At 43.8% G+C, this 12,298-nt stretch overlaps 1 protein-coding gene across 1 annotated transcript in view; it reads right to left on the reverse strand.

The window, feature by feature from the left end:
- Window positions 1–592: 592 nt before the first annotated feature.
- LOC134077936 (uncharacterized) overlaps window positions 593–12,298 on the reverse strand; it is an 84,826-nt gene continuing 73,120 nt past the window's right edge. The window contains exons 22-24 of the mRNA XM_062533576.1: window positions 4,154–4,209; window positions 1,742–3,083; window positions 593–1,495 (exon numbers count right to left, since the gene is read on the reverse strand). Coding sequence (XP_062389560.1) covers window positions 593–1,495; window positions 1,742–3,083; window positions 4,154–4,209 — 2,301 coding nt within the window. The remainder of the gene's footprint in view (window positions 1,496–1,741; window positions 3,084–4,153; window positions 4,210–12,298) is intronic.

Genomic DNA, 12,298 nt, shown 5'->3' on the forward strand with positions numbered 1-12,298 from the left:
GCATCTCGTCGGAGCTGTCATTTTCATAAGTGAGCCGCGGCCATTTCAGCTTCAAATGAGCTTCTAACGCTAGACAAACGCCTTTATTTGCAACGCGATCACCTTGTACCCAAACCATTTTCGGAGCAAAGGAACCATTTGTCCTCCACTTACAGTACAAGCCCCTTGGTTTGCAGGACTCATGTTTGGCGCTGTAGGATTTAAAAAAGTGACGTGAGTGAAAGGGCGGCGCCGGGGCTGTGTGTATGAGCGTGGGACAGAGAGATGAGAGTTGGGAAATTGCGTGGCTGTTATTTCAAATAGCATAATTTATTTTAAACGAATCGGTTAACCGGTTTCAACCGGCTAATGAGCCTCGGTGGTCGGTCAAGAAAATGTGTGGTTTTCGCCATCCCTAGTCAGATTCAGATTCAGATTTTATTTGTCACATACATAAAATGCAGTGAAATGTTACAGTCGGCTCCATGCTAGGTAAAAAGAGGCATACAAACTAACATAGAACAGAAACAGTAACAACAACAACAAAAACAACAAAACAACAATACATTCAAGATGTCGGGGGGGGGGGCTATTGCAGGTAGAGTAGAAAGTGCTATGTGCAGTCAGTTCCATTTAAGTGCCGGACGGCTTGGGGGAAGAAACTCTTCCTGAGTCTCTCAGTCCTTGCCGCCAGTGTGCAGTATCGTCTTCCTGAGGGAAGCAGAGAGAACAGACCATAGTCTGGGTGGCTGGGGTCTCTGAGTATCTTGGTGGTCTTGTCCTTGCACCGCTTGGTATAGATGTCCTTTAGGTTAGGGAGTTGCCCCCCTATGGTGCGTTCAGCTGAACGCACCACTCTCTGCAGGGCCTTTTGGTCTTGGATGGTGGTGTTACCATACCAAGCGGTGATGCACCCAGTCAGGATGCTCTCTATGGTGCTGGAGTAGAAGCTCTGCAGGACTGTTTTGGATGCTCTGAATTTCTTCAGCCTCCTTAGATGGTACAGTCTCTGCCTAGCTTTCTTTACCACAGTGTCCAGGTGGGTAGACCATGTCAGATCCTCAGTGATCTGGACACCGAGGTACTTGAATGTGTCCACCCTCTCCACAGGGGTCCCACTGATGGATAAGGGTGTGTAGTCCCGCACCTGCTTCCTCCCAAAGTCCACCAGCATCTCTTTGGTTTTGGTGACGTTGAGATGGAGATTGTTTCTCTGACACCACTGGGTCAGGCACCTCACTTCCTCCAGGTAGGCCGCCTCATCGTTGTTGTGGATTAGGCCTACCACTACGGTGTCGTCAGCAAACTTAATGATGGTATTTGAGTCTGTGGTGGCTGTACAGTCGTGCGTATACAGGGAGTACAGCAGGGGGGACAGAACACAGCCCTGGGGGGCCCCTGTGTTGAGGGTGAGGGAGGTTGAGGTGTGCCTGCCCGCTTTCACCACCTGGGGTCTCTCTGTCAGGAAGTTCAGGATCCATGTGCAGAGGGCGTCATTCAGCCCCAGGCTCCTGAGCTTCGAGATGAGGGTGGAGGGAAGAATTGTATTGAAGGCTGAACTATAGTCAACAAATAACAGTCTCGCATAGTTCAACACTTTCCCCTTGCTCTTGTCCAGATGTGATAGGACAGTGTGTAGTATGTGAGCAATGGCATCCCCAGTGGATCTATTGGGCCGGTACGCAAATTATAGAGGGTCCAGTGTGTTGGGCAGTGAGGAGCAGATGTGGGCCTTGACCAGCTTCTCAAAACATTTCATCACCACAGAGGTGAGTGCAACTGGGCGATAGTCGTTATGACAGGCTGGGCTGGGCTTTTTGGGTATGGGGATGATGGTAGACTTTTTAAAGCATGTGGGGATGATGGACTGTGCCAGGGACAGGTTGAATATAGCTGTGAACACTGGTGCCAACTGGTCGGCGCAGACCTTGAGAACTCGTCCAGCTATCTCATCTGGTCCTGCAGCCTTCCTGGTGTTCACTTGCTGGAATGTCCTCCTGACATCGTGTTCAGAGAGAACGAGTGGTCCTCCGTTCCCTCCTACTCCGCCACTCTCCTTACATGCTGCAGTGGGCTCTTGGTCACGGCAGGTGTCGAAGCGTGCAAAGAAAGTGTTGAGGCTGTTTACCAACTCCTTATTTGCACCTCCTGAGGAGGGGGGTGGGGCTTTGTAGTCAGTCATGATTTTTAGCCCCTGCCATACGCTTTTTAGGTCTCCTTGCTGGAATTTGGACTCCACCTTCTTTCCATATTCCCTCTTGGCATCCCTCACTGCTTTTCTGACATTGTATGCTGCTGCAATGTAGTCATCCATATTGCCAGTCTCCAGTCCTAATTTATATGCAGCTGTGCGTTGTTTCAGGGCATTCCGTGTATTTTTATTTATCCATGGTTTCTGGTTTCCATATATTTTGACAGTCTCTTTGGGTACATGCATTTCTGTGATTGTGGAAATAATTCCAATGACATTCTCGGTGAGCACGTCAATATCAGTGCTGACATCAACAGCGACGTTCTTGAACTCACCCCAAAGTGCTTCGTGAAGTGCTACTCGCATGCTGTCCTCTGATTGGTTGGTCCACCGACGTACCTGTCTCGTCATCGGGGGTTCCCTTCGTACTTTGTTGACATACGATGGCCAGAGGAAGATAGCAGCATGGTCGCTTTTCCCCACAGGAGCAAGAGACTGGGCCTTGTATCCACCCTTAAACGGAGTATAACAATGATCCAGTGTTCTTGACCCCCTTGTAGTGCAGTCAATGTGTTGATAGAGGTTTGGCATCACTTTCTTCAGGTTAGCTTTATTGAAATCGCCAGCAACTACTAACGCAGCTTGGGGGTCGCTAGCCTGGTAGCTGTTTAGTGCATCGTGGAGCACTGTGAGAGCTGTTTTTGTGCATGCCTGGGGTGGAATGTACACGGCTACGATCACCACAGATGTAAATTCGCGTGGAAGGTAGTGAGGCCGGCACTTTATTGCCAGGAATTCCATCTCAGGAGAGCAGAAGCGCCGCAGCACGGTGATGTTCCCGCTTTGACACCAGCCCTTATTTACCATGACGGCTACGCCGCCACCGATCTCCTTCCTGGACTCCTCGAAAGTTCTGTCAGACCGGTAAACGGAGAGGGTCTCCATCAGTTTTATGTGATGGTCTTCTTTGGACGGATTAAGCCAGGTTTCAGTGAACAGGAGGATGTTGCAGTTCCTTATGTCTCGTTCACATGCGCAACGCAAACGGAGATCATCCACTTTCTCATCGTTCAAGGACTGGACATTGGCAACCAGGATACTTGGCAAGGGAGGCTTGTGTACGCGGGCCCTTGCAGCACTGGTGCCATCATTTCACAACTTGTTTTCAAAAGTTGGCACTGACTCAGTCTGTTTGAACACACATAGTGCGGCAGATTAAGTCCATATTCCAGGACAATCGTTCACTTTGTGGTACAAGCACCAAATTGGCATGAATAATCCATAAAACCTACTTTTTGAGAAAAGCACATTAGCCAAAGTACCTTTCCGGAAATGTCGCTGCTGCAGCTGGCAACGCTTTAACAACACTTTATTAACATTTCCGGAAAGGTACGGACTCGATTAAATTCATTGTGGACTCTCTATCCGACCACATAAAGACGTGGGGATACTTCGGTTTGGCTTTAGGGACCCTCTACTCACTACCACGTAAGTGTAGTGTTGTTTGGAACAGTAGAAGAGGTATAAAAATGGCGTTTTGTAGCGGCGAAAGGACATGCCCGGTTCACTTCCAGGCTAACGAGTTTTGGCTAAAAACGGTGAACTCGAACTTTCTCAAAATACATCCGAATGACATGATTTTGGTGTCAACTCAACGTATGTACTCCCAATAGTCCGAAAAATTGATCTAAAGTGCATTTCACTCCGGATTATCCCTTTAAATTTTGGAAATGTAGTCGCCGACTGTTAAAACAGGCCAAAATCGTGCAATGTAAGCCAGCCTTAACATCATAAATCCAAGGTGAAGGAGCCCTGCTAGAGCCCTACAGAATGACCTCCAGCAGGCCACTGGTGTGAATATCTTGGACCACACTGTCAGAAACAGACTTCATGAGGGTGACCTGAGAACCGATGGCCACTAGAGGGACCTGTGCTCACTGCCCATCTCCACATAGAGATGGCTGCGTTGAGATCTCTTGGTACCTTGCTCCAAAACAGTGGGTTGACAGGTGCTCATGTGGAGGCTGGTGTGGGTTCTTCTGGAATAGCAGAATCATTTATTTTATAGGTGTGACAATAACACAGCAAATTCACCGGGTCACAGCATGCTGCCTCTGCATGCTCCAGAGGGAAGCTTATGAATACTACTCTAGAGAAGAAAACAATCAAGACCATACTTCTTGAAGTTGGGAAGACTGGTGTGAGAAGAGGCAGATGAAGAGTCCACAGGTTTAATTCTGGGAGCTTGTGATGTCAATGCAATTGGTGATGTTCTTGTTGACCTGGGGCCTCATGTACAAAGACTTGCGTGGAATTCCTACTAAAACATTGCATATGCGAAAATCTGGAAAGAAGCGTACGCTCCAAAAATTCAGATGTATGAAACCATGCCTACGCAGCAATCAACACAGCTGTCCTTTGTACATCCCAATCTATGTGAAATTAAACGCACATGCACGAGCATTATACTCCACCCTCTCTCCTCCCTCAAGCACACTCATTTTAATATGCTAACTAGAAGGCCACTCGAAAACTCAGACCTCCGCGAAGGCAAAATGGATTATCCCAGAATATCAATAAGAGTTAAAACTCATTTGTGGATCCAACCGTTCTCGAACCTGCTACAAAATGTAATAATTGAAATAATCAAATCAAAAGAGTTTTAAAAGTTTATAACCAGCGATTGCGAGGTAGAAGTGCTCTTAACTTTCAATATTATTTTTTAGCACACCAGATCTTACATGTCTGCCATTGGATTCAAAATGATAATCCTCCATGGTTAGACATTGAAAAGATGTTAGCTCACGGGTCGAGATTGCAGAATCTTTTATTTATGGATAAAACCATTCAAAAATCTATAGGTTACGGTGGTAGTACAACCAACACATCATTACGAGCGTGGTGGAAGACAAATGAAATACTCGATTCTAACTTTTCAGTTTCCACTCACACTCCGCTATGGAACAATCGAATGTTTCTAGTGAACAACAAACCTTTGTCTATGCCGATATGGAAGAGGGGAGGGGTAACAGAAATGGGGCATTTATTTAGCGAGGGGTTCTTTATGTCCTTTAAGCAAATTCAAGAGAAATTTAACATTCCAGACCAATGTTTCTTTGAATATATACAGTTACGGGAAGTGTTTAAGAAATATGTAAGCATCAAGAGTTTTAACAACCTCAGTTCTTCCCTATACGATAAATTGTGCTGTCTAAAGCCAAAGAAAAAACTTTCGCAAATGTATAAACTGTTGACATCTAACAAATTATTATTGTTATTATTATTATCCTTGTAAAAGAGACTAAAGGTCTCAATGGGACTTCACCTGGTTAAATAAAGGTCAAATAAAAAAATAAAAAACAACGAAACATTGGCAATTCCCATACATAAATGGTCCAAGGACATAAAGAATCTACCTAGAGACTTTAACTGGCAAAATATATGTAACAACACATTCTCTATGTCTTGTAATTCTAAAGTTCAGCTTATCCAATATAAAGTCTTACATAGAGCGCATATAACTACAAAACAACTCCATCAAATGGGATTTGGTCAAAATAGTAAATGTCCACACTGTCCAATGCTATTGATGATTATTTTCATGCTCTCTGGGACTGTATTTACATCAAATCTTTTTGGATAAAAGTGATCAACATCTTATCTGAAATGCTGAACTGTGACATCCCCTTATGTCCCATTATTGTACTTCTTGGTGACCTGTCTAATTTAGATGTAAATAAGACAGTGAAGCCCTTTATTTTGATTGTTTTTTTTGCAATGGTGAAAGCAATCTTACTAAATTGGAAAAACAGAGTCAAAATCTCTACAAATCAATGGCTCAATCTTTTAACTAATCACTCAAACCTAGAAAAGCTTACTGCATCTCTGAAAAACAACATAACATCTTATGAAGACTCATGGTCCCCTTTTCTGCAATATTTCCAGTGCTGATCCCTCAGCCAATGAACTCTGACACTACTATTTATGCTTCTCTGTAACAATTGTGAACTGTTGCTGCTCAATATGGGGCAGCCGTGGTGTACTGGTTAGCGCATCGGGCTTGTAACCGGAGGGTTGCCGGTTCGATCCCCGACCAGTCCACCACGGCTGAAGTGCCCTTGAGCAAGGCACCTAACCCCTCACTGCTCCCCGAGCGCCGCTGGTTGGGCAGGCAGCTCACTGCTCTGGGTTGTGTGATTCACCTCACTGTGTGTTCACTGTGTGCTGTGTGTTCACTAATTCGGTTAAATTGGGTTAAATGCAGAGAACTGAATTTCCCTCACGGGATCAAAAAAGTATATATTCTATTCTTCTATTCTAATATATCTAGTTATGATTAAGTAGCTCTGTAAACAGGCAAACGTTGTCATGAGTATGTCTGTTAAATGTTGTCATTGTGTATCTTTGTGCGTCATTTCTATAATAAAAAAAAAAAAAAAAAGAAGTGTCTTATCAGACAAAATGGTAAAGATACAGTAGCCTGCGTCTTTATCATCTGTAATTAATAACATAACAAAAAAACAGTAGCCTAGTGGCAGAGCGTGGCAGAGCGTGGCAGTGGCTAAGGGTCAGAGACCGTGGCAGATTCATTGGTCAGTCTGCAAGTGACGAGGTTCACATAACGCGGTTTGGTTGGCATTTCAAGCATTACAAAATAACTGCATTAATTAAAAGGTCATTAAATCACTCGTGTCCGAGACCACGCATCGAGCACCCATAGTAGAAGTTTATCCAGGCTTTGCCATGACGATTTCTAGATCATATTCCTGTATTTTGCACAAGTGTCACAACAATAATGTGAATGCTTTCTCGAGGAAAGTCAAAGTAGCCTACAGCAGTGGTTCTTAACTGGTTTGGCCAAGGGACCCACAATTCCCTATGGTTACTAGGTCGCGACCCACTTTTTAAAATATATAAAGAACGTATTTTATTTCTCAAAATATATTACAATGGACGAAATACAAACATTTAGATTTACAAAACAAACATTTCAACATTTAGATCCATTTAGATTTGACATCACACTGTAACTGGATGTGAACACAGTAAATAACACGAGGGGCCTATAGGCCAGGTTTACAATGAAAAGACCAGAGACCAATGTGCAAATTAGACCTATATGCGTTTTAGGAGCATTAATGAGAGAACTGGAGATGTGTTTTAGATCTGATCAGAGACTCGAGCCCAGTTCTCACATTCACTGGTTTCTTGATAAACAGAGACTTTTCCCTTCGTTTGTGCCTTCCGTGTAGCCTACACACAAACGGCGGTTTAGCCTCTGAATTCTTTCTGAAAACTCCGACAAAAGTGGAGATTCGTGGACTCGTTTCGCGTATGAATGTGAACTGAGGAAAACTAAGTAGCCTAGGCTGCATCTGCGCAAAAAGTGTGGCCAATGTTTACATTTTCATTTGGCTTTGGTGATCATGGATGCATTCCGAGTAGCAGTTGCAAAATATATTCTAATGTTGGTGCCAACCCTTTTCGTTTTTTGCATTTGCAAATACAGTTGAAATGAAACAAGGAAGTGATTCGTTGATGTTATTGATATTTTCGGGATTCTGATTAGCTAACGTCGGCTCAAACTTCTTGTTACACCACTAAGATTTGGCATGCTCTTGGCGGCATGAACACGGGTGTCAACGAAAACTTTTCTGAAAACTGACAAGTGTGCACGATGTTAAATGTTAAAATGTTGAAAACGGAGGAAATATTCGTTTATCAACTTGGCCATGGTAGCATATATCCGTGGCTGGGGTTAACCTTAAGTGGTTGCCTGAAAAAATATACATAGGCTACTATATTTTTTACAACATCCCTTCGCGACCCACCCAGGACACCTCCGCGACCCACCAGTTAAGAAACACTGGCCTACATGCAGTCAGTCAGGGAAATTGCTTCAATTCGCACTAAGCTATTCACGCGGATAATCTTGTCCCATTTGTATTTTGTTTCACTGAAAACTCGGAAATATGTGAAAACACCCAGAAAATGTTTTAGGCATGGACATGCGTGAAGCCGACCCCATTCATCGCAGATTTCGAGGAAGGAAAGCTTTTCGAAATCTGAAATGTTTCTGAAAACCAGTGAATAATCATGTATGGAACTAATGGGCACTATCTCTAGGCTATAGGCCTACGTTTAACATTAGGCTATCTAATTCTTGATATCCTCTGATAAGACTACAGTTTTAATTGCAGATAGGCTGTTGCATAGTTTGGTAGTATTAACGCACATTCTCTTTATCTAGAAACATATGCCTACTTCGAAGTGCTATTTTAGCCCACAATTTCACAATATGCTGTGCAAATAAAGGCCTTGATTCGTGATCAACTAATGTTGCGCTGCATTGCCTCTACGTGTCGCCAACTGACGATACACACTGGAAATGTGCGTAGGCTACGCCAGACATGAAGCTTGCGTGGAGGACCGCACATTCTCACGTTCAAGTCAGTGTTTGTAGGCTACATCCGGACGTGAGCGTGAGAGTTAGCGTACGCAGCATTTTTGTGCGTAGGCCTACACAAGCTTTGTACAAAAATACCAGTTGCCACTAGCTGTAAAGCCATTCCTGTTTTGATGGTCGTCTCATAGTTGGCGCTGTAGTAAATTTTGTTGACATCAAAGAAGGTGAACCATGATTCACAAACACCTGTTACATAACTAGCCAGATCAATATCCCACAGGTGTGACTGACCTTACCACATTTGTTTTATTAACAAAAAATGAAAAAAGAAAAAGCTAAAATTAGCACTAAAATTAGCTATTTTCACCATTAATTAGCCTATGTTTATCTTCACAATTTAACACATTTCTTTACACTTCATTGTATAATTAGAAAGTCCAGACCCTTTAACCCACAGGTGTCAAACTCAAATGCGGCCCGCCACATCATTTCATATGGCCCGCGAGAGCTTACAGGGTCTGATGCAGTATGTAGCCCGCGAGAGCTTTAAAGGTCTGATACAGTTTTTGCGTATAGGCAATACACTGTAATACAATGCACGCATGTGAGACTGACAGGGAGGCAACATCAACCACCTTCCTCTATGATCAGTGTAACTGGCTACATCAGATGTTATAGCAACGCGAACGTGTGAAAACAAAATAGACCAGTGTTCTAAACTATTTTAGCGAACGGAGCGCCTAAATTATGCGCTCGGTTTAGCCTGCATGTGAAACGCATGATTGTTTGAAGTGCGTGTGGTTCTTTGAGAGGGGAATCGATGTAAGTTACTTTGATTTCAATTGGTAGTTGTAAACTACGTGATACGTTTACGTCTACGTTTAAAAAGCATTTGTGTGTAGTCCTATCCCAAAAAATCCAGCTTGAAAACCTTGCTAATCGAGCAAATGATTGTTTGGCCAAAAGTGAGCCTATTCCGACCGAGAAAAGGTGCATTCAGATCAGGCAAGCATAGGTAGGCTAGAAGTTTGTTGTAATCCTGTTGCTTTGCATTTTCATTTCGGTTCAAAACGGGCAACGTAGAATCCACACAACACCTTTCAACTTCAAAGAAAAAGTCCACCGGGACCGTTCGCTTCTACTGTATGTGTATAGACGGTGTAGTGATGCACTTTTTGACAAGTCAGTTTGTTTGCATCACTGGCTAGATGTAAAACTGCATTTCGTTACTGGTATTTCGCTTGTGCAATGACAGTTAAGTTGAATATACGCGAATCTAAAAAAAAAAAAAATCCATGGCATGACCTCTTCCTGACTGACCAGTGCCCTCATTGAAAAGTCAAACTGTAGCCTATGGAACTGGAGGTTTTAGTTTTGTTTTTACAAACATAACAATAATTAAAGCTGCGAGCAGCAATGTGGGGGCCAAGCTTTGGAAATTTGGAAAGACAACCCCCCCTCCGCCCCTCCCCCTGTGACCACCATAGAGGAGTATTTGTGTGCTTTTGTCTGGGCTTGAGAGAGAGAGAGAGAGAGATGAAAGCGTTACTGAAAAATGAGCTGACTTTCTGTGATTATAGCGCCCCCATAGTGGTCAAAAGACATGACATGGGAGAGTGGGCGTGTGCAAATGGAACCCCCCCCCCACGACCACCATAGAGGAGGGTGTGTGTGCTTGTGTCTGGGTTAGAGAGCGAGAGATATGAAAGCATTAATGAAAAATGAGCTGACTTCCTGTGATTCTAGCACCCCCCTAGTGGTCAAAAGACATGAAATGGGAGAGTGGCCGTGTGCAAATGGAACCCCCCCCCCCCCCCCCCCTACGACCACCATAGAGGAGGGTGTGTGTGCTTGTGTCTGGGTTAGAGAGCGAGAGAGATGAAAGCATTAATGAAAAATGAGCTGACTTCCTGTGATTATAGCACCCCCCTAGTGGTCAAAAGACATGAAATGGGAGAGTGGGCGCGTGCAAATGGAACCCCCCCCCCCCACGACCACCATAGAGGAGGGTGTGTGTGCTTGTGTCTGGGTTTGAGAGAGAGAGAGATGAAAGCATTAATGAAAAATAAGCTGACTTCCTGTGATTATAGCGCCCCCCTAGTGGTCAAAAGACATGACATGGGAGAGTGGGCGTGTGCAAATGGAACCCCCCCCCCCTCGACCACCATAGAGGAGGGTGTGTGTACTTGTGTCTGGGTTTGAGACAGAGAGAGAGAGTGGATGTGAAGAAAATAGGCAAAATTAATTTCTATTTTTTTTGTTTTTGTGTGTGTGTCCTTGGGATGTGTTCCTAAGTCCACTTACCAAGTTTGTTGTCAATAGGTGAAAGTGTTGTTTATTATAGCGCCCCTAGTGTTCAAACGTCACCAAATTTAGTGTAGGTCCTTCGGATGTGCTCACAAGTCCACGTACCAAGTTTGGTGTTGATACGAGAAAGTTTTACTAATTATAGCGCCCCTAGTGGTCAGAGTGCACCAAATGTATTGTACGTCCTCAGGGTGGGGTCCCAAGTCCATATACCAAGTTTGGTTTCGATACGTGTAAGCATCGCTGAGATATGAGCCTACTTCCTGTTACTATAGCGCCCCCACAGTTGTCAATGGGCACCAAAGTTGTTGAGGCTTCTCTTAATTGGGTTCTGAGCCCATGTTCTAAGTTTGGTCTTGATACGTGAAAGCCTTGCAGAGATATAGGTTCACTTCCTGTGTGGCGGCTTCGCCGCCAAATTGGATTGGCTGTTACAGGCGAGCACTTCCGTCAATTGTTTTATAAAGCAATGCAATGATAAGTCATGGTCTGAAGATTGTCTGTGCAAATTTTGGTGAGAATCGGATGAAATCTCTGACCTGTGAAACTTTTTGAAAGTTTTGATCTTGGTCTGTTGGTGGCGCTACAGTGTTTGTGGAAAAATCTTGTTAATTGGTGGGTGGGGCTATGCCTTTTGCGTTAATACACTGAGCAAGTTTCAGCTTGATAGGTCTAAGCATTTTAGAGTTATTTGCATTAATGTTGTTGAAAAATTGATGAATTTTGACCTGTTGGTGGCGCTGGAGTTTTGGGCTCTGGGGTCTGAAAATTGAGGTATGTGGTCATTGGCTTAGGGAGAATAAGTGTACCAAATATCCCAACTTTTTACTGTATGGTTCTTTGGTTACATAGAGAATAGGTTCACATGCTGTTTTTTGGTGCGTCACCAACTTTGATTGGCTGTGACAGGCAAACGCTTATGAATATTTATTAACAAAGTGATAAGTCTTGAGTGGCCTTGTCTGAAGGTCATGTGTGACAAGTTTGGTGAGAATCGGATGAAATCTCTGACCTGTGAAACTTTTTGAAAGTTTTGACCTTGGTCTATTGGTGGCGCTACAGCGTTTGTGGAAAAGTCTTGTTAATTGGTGGGTGGGGCTATACCTATTGCGTTAATGTACTGAGCAAGTTTCAGCTTGATAGGTCTAAGCATTTTAGAGTTATTTGCATTAATGTTGTTGAAAAATTGATGAATTTTGACCTGTTGGTGGCGCTGGAGTTTTGGGCTCTGGGGTCTGAAAATTGAGGTATGTGGTCATTGGCTTAGGGAGAATAAGTGTACCAAATATCCCAACTTTTTACTGTATGGTTCTTTGGTTACATAGAGAATAGGTTCACATGCTGTTTTTTGGTGCGTCACCAACTTTGATTGGCTGTGACAGGCAAACGCTTATGAATATTTATTAACAAAGTGA

This window comes from Sardina pilchardus, chromosome 1 (assembly GCF_963854185.1).
Source record: "Sardina pilchardus chromosome 1, fSarPil1.1, whole genome shotgun sequence".
Taxonomy (NCBI): domain Eukaryota; kingdom Metazoa; phylum Chordata; class Actinopteri; order Clupeiformes; family Clupeidae; genus Sardina; species Sardina pilchardus.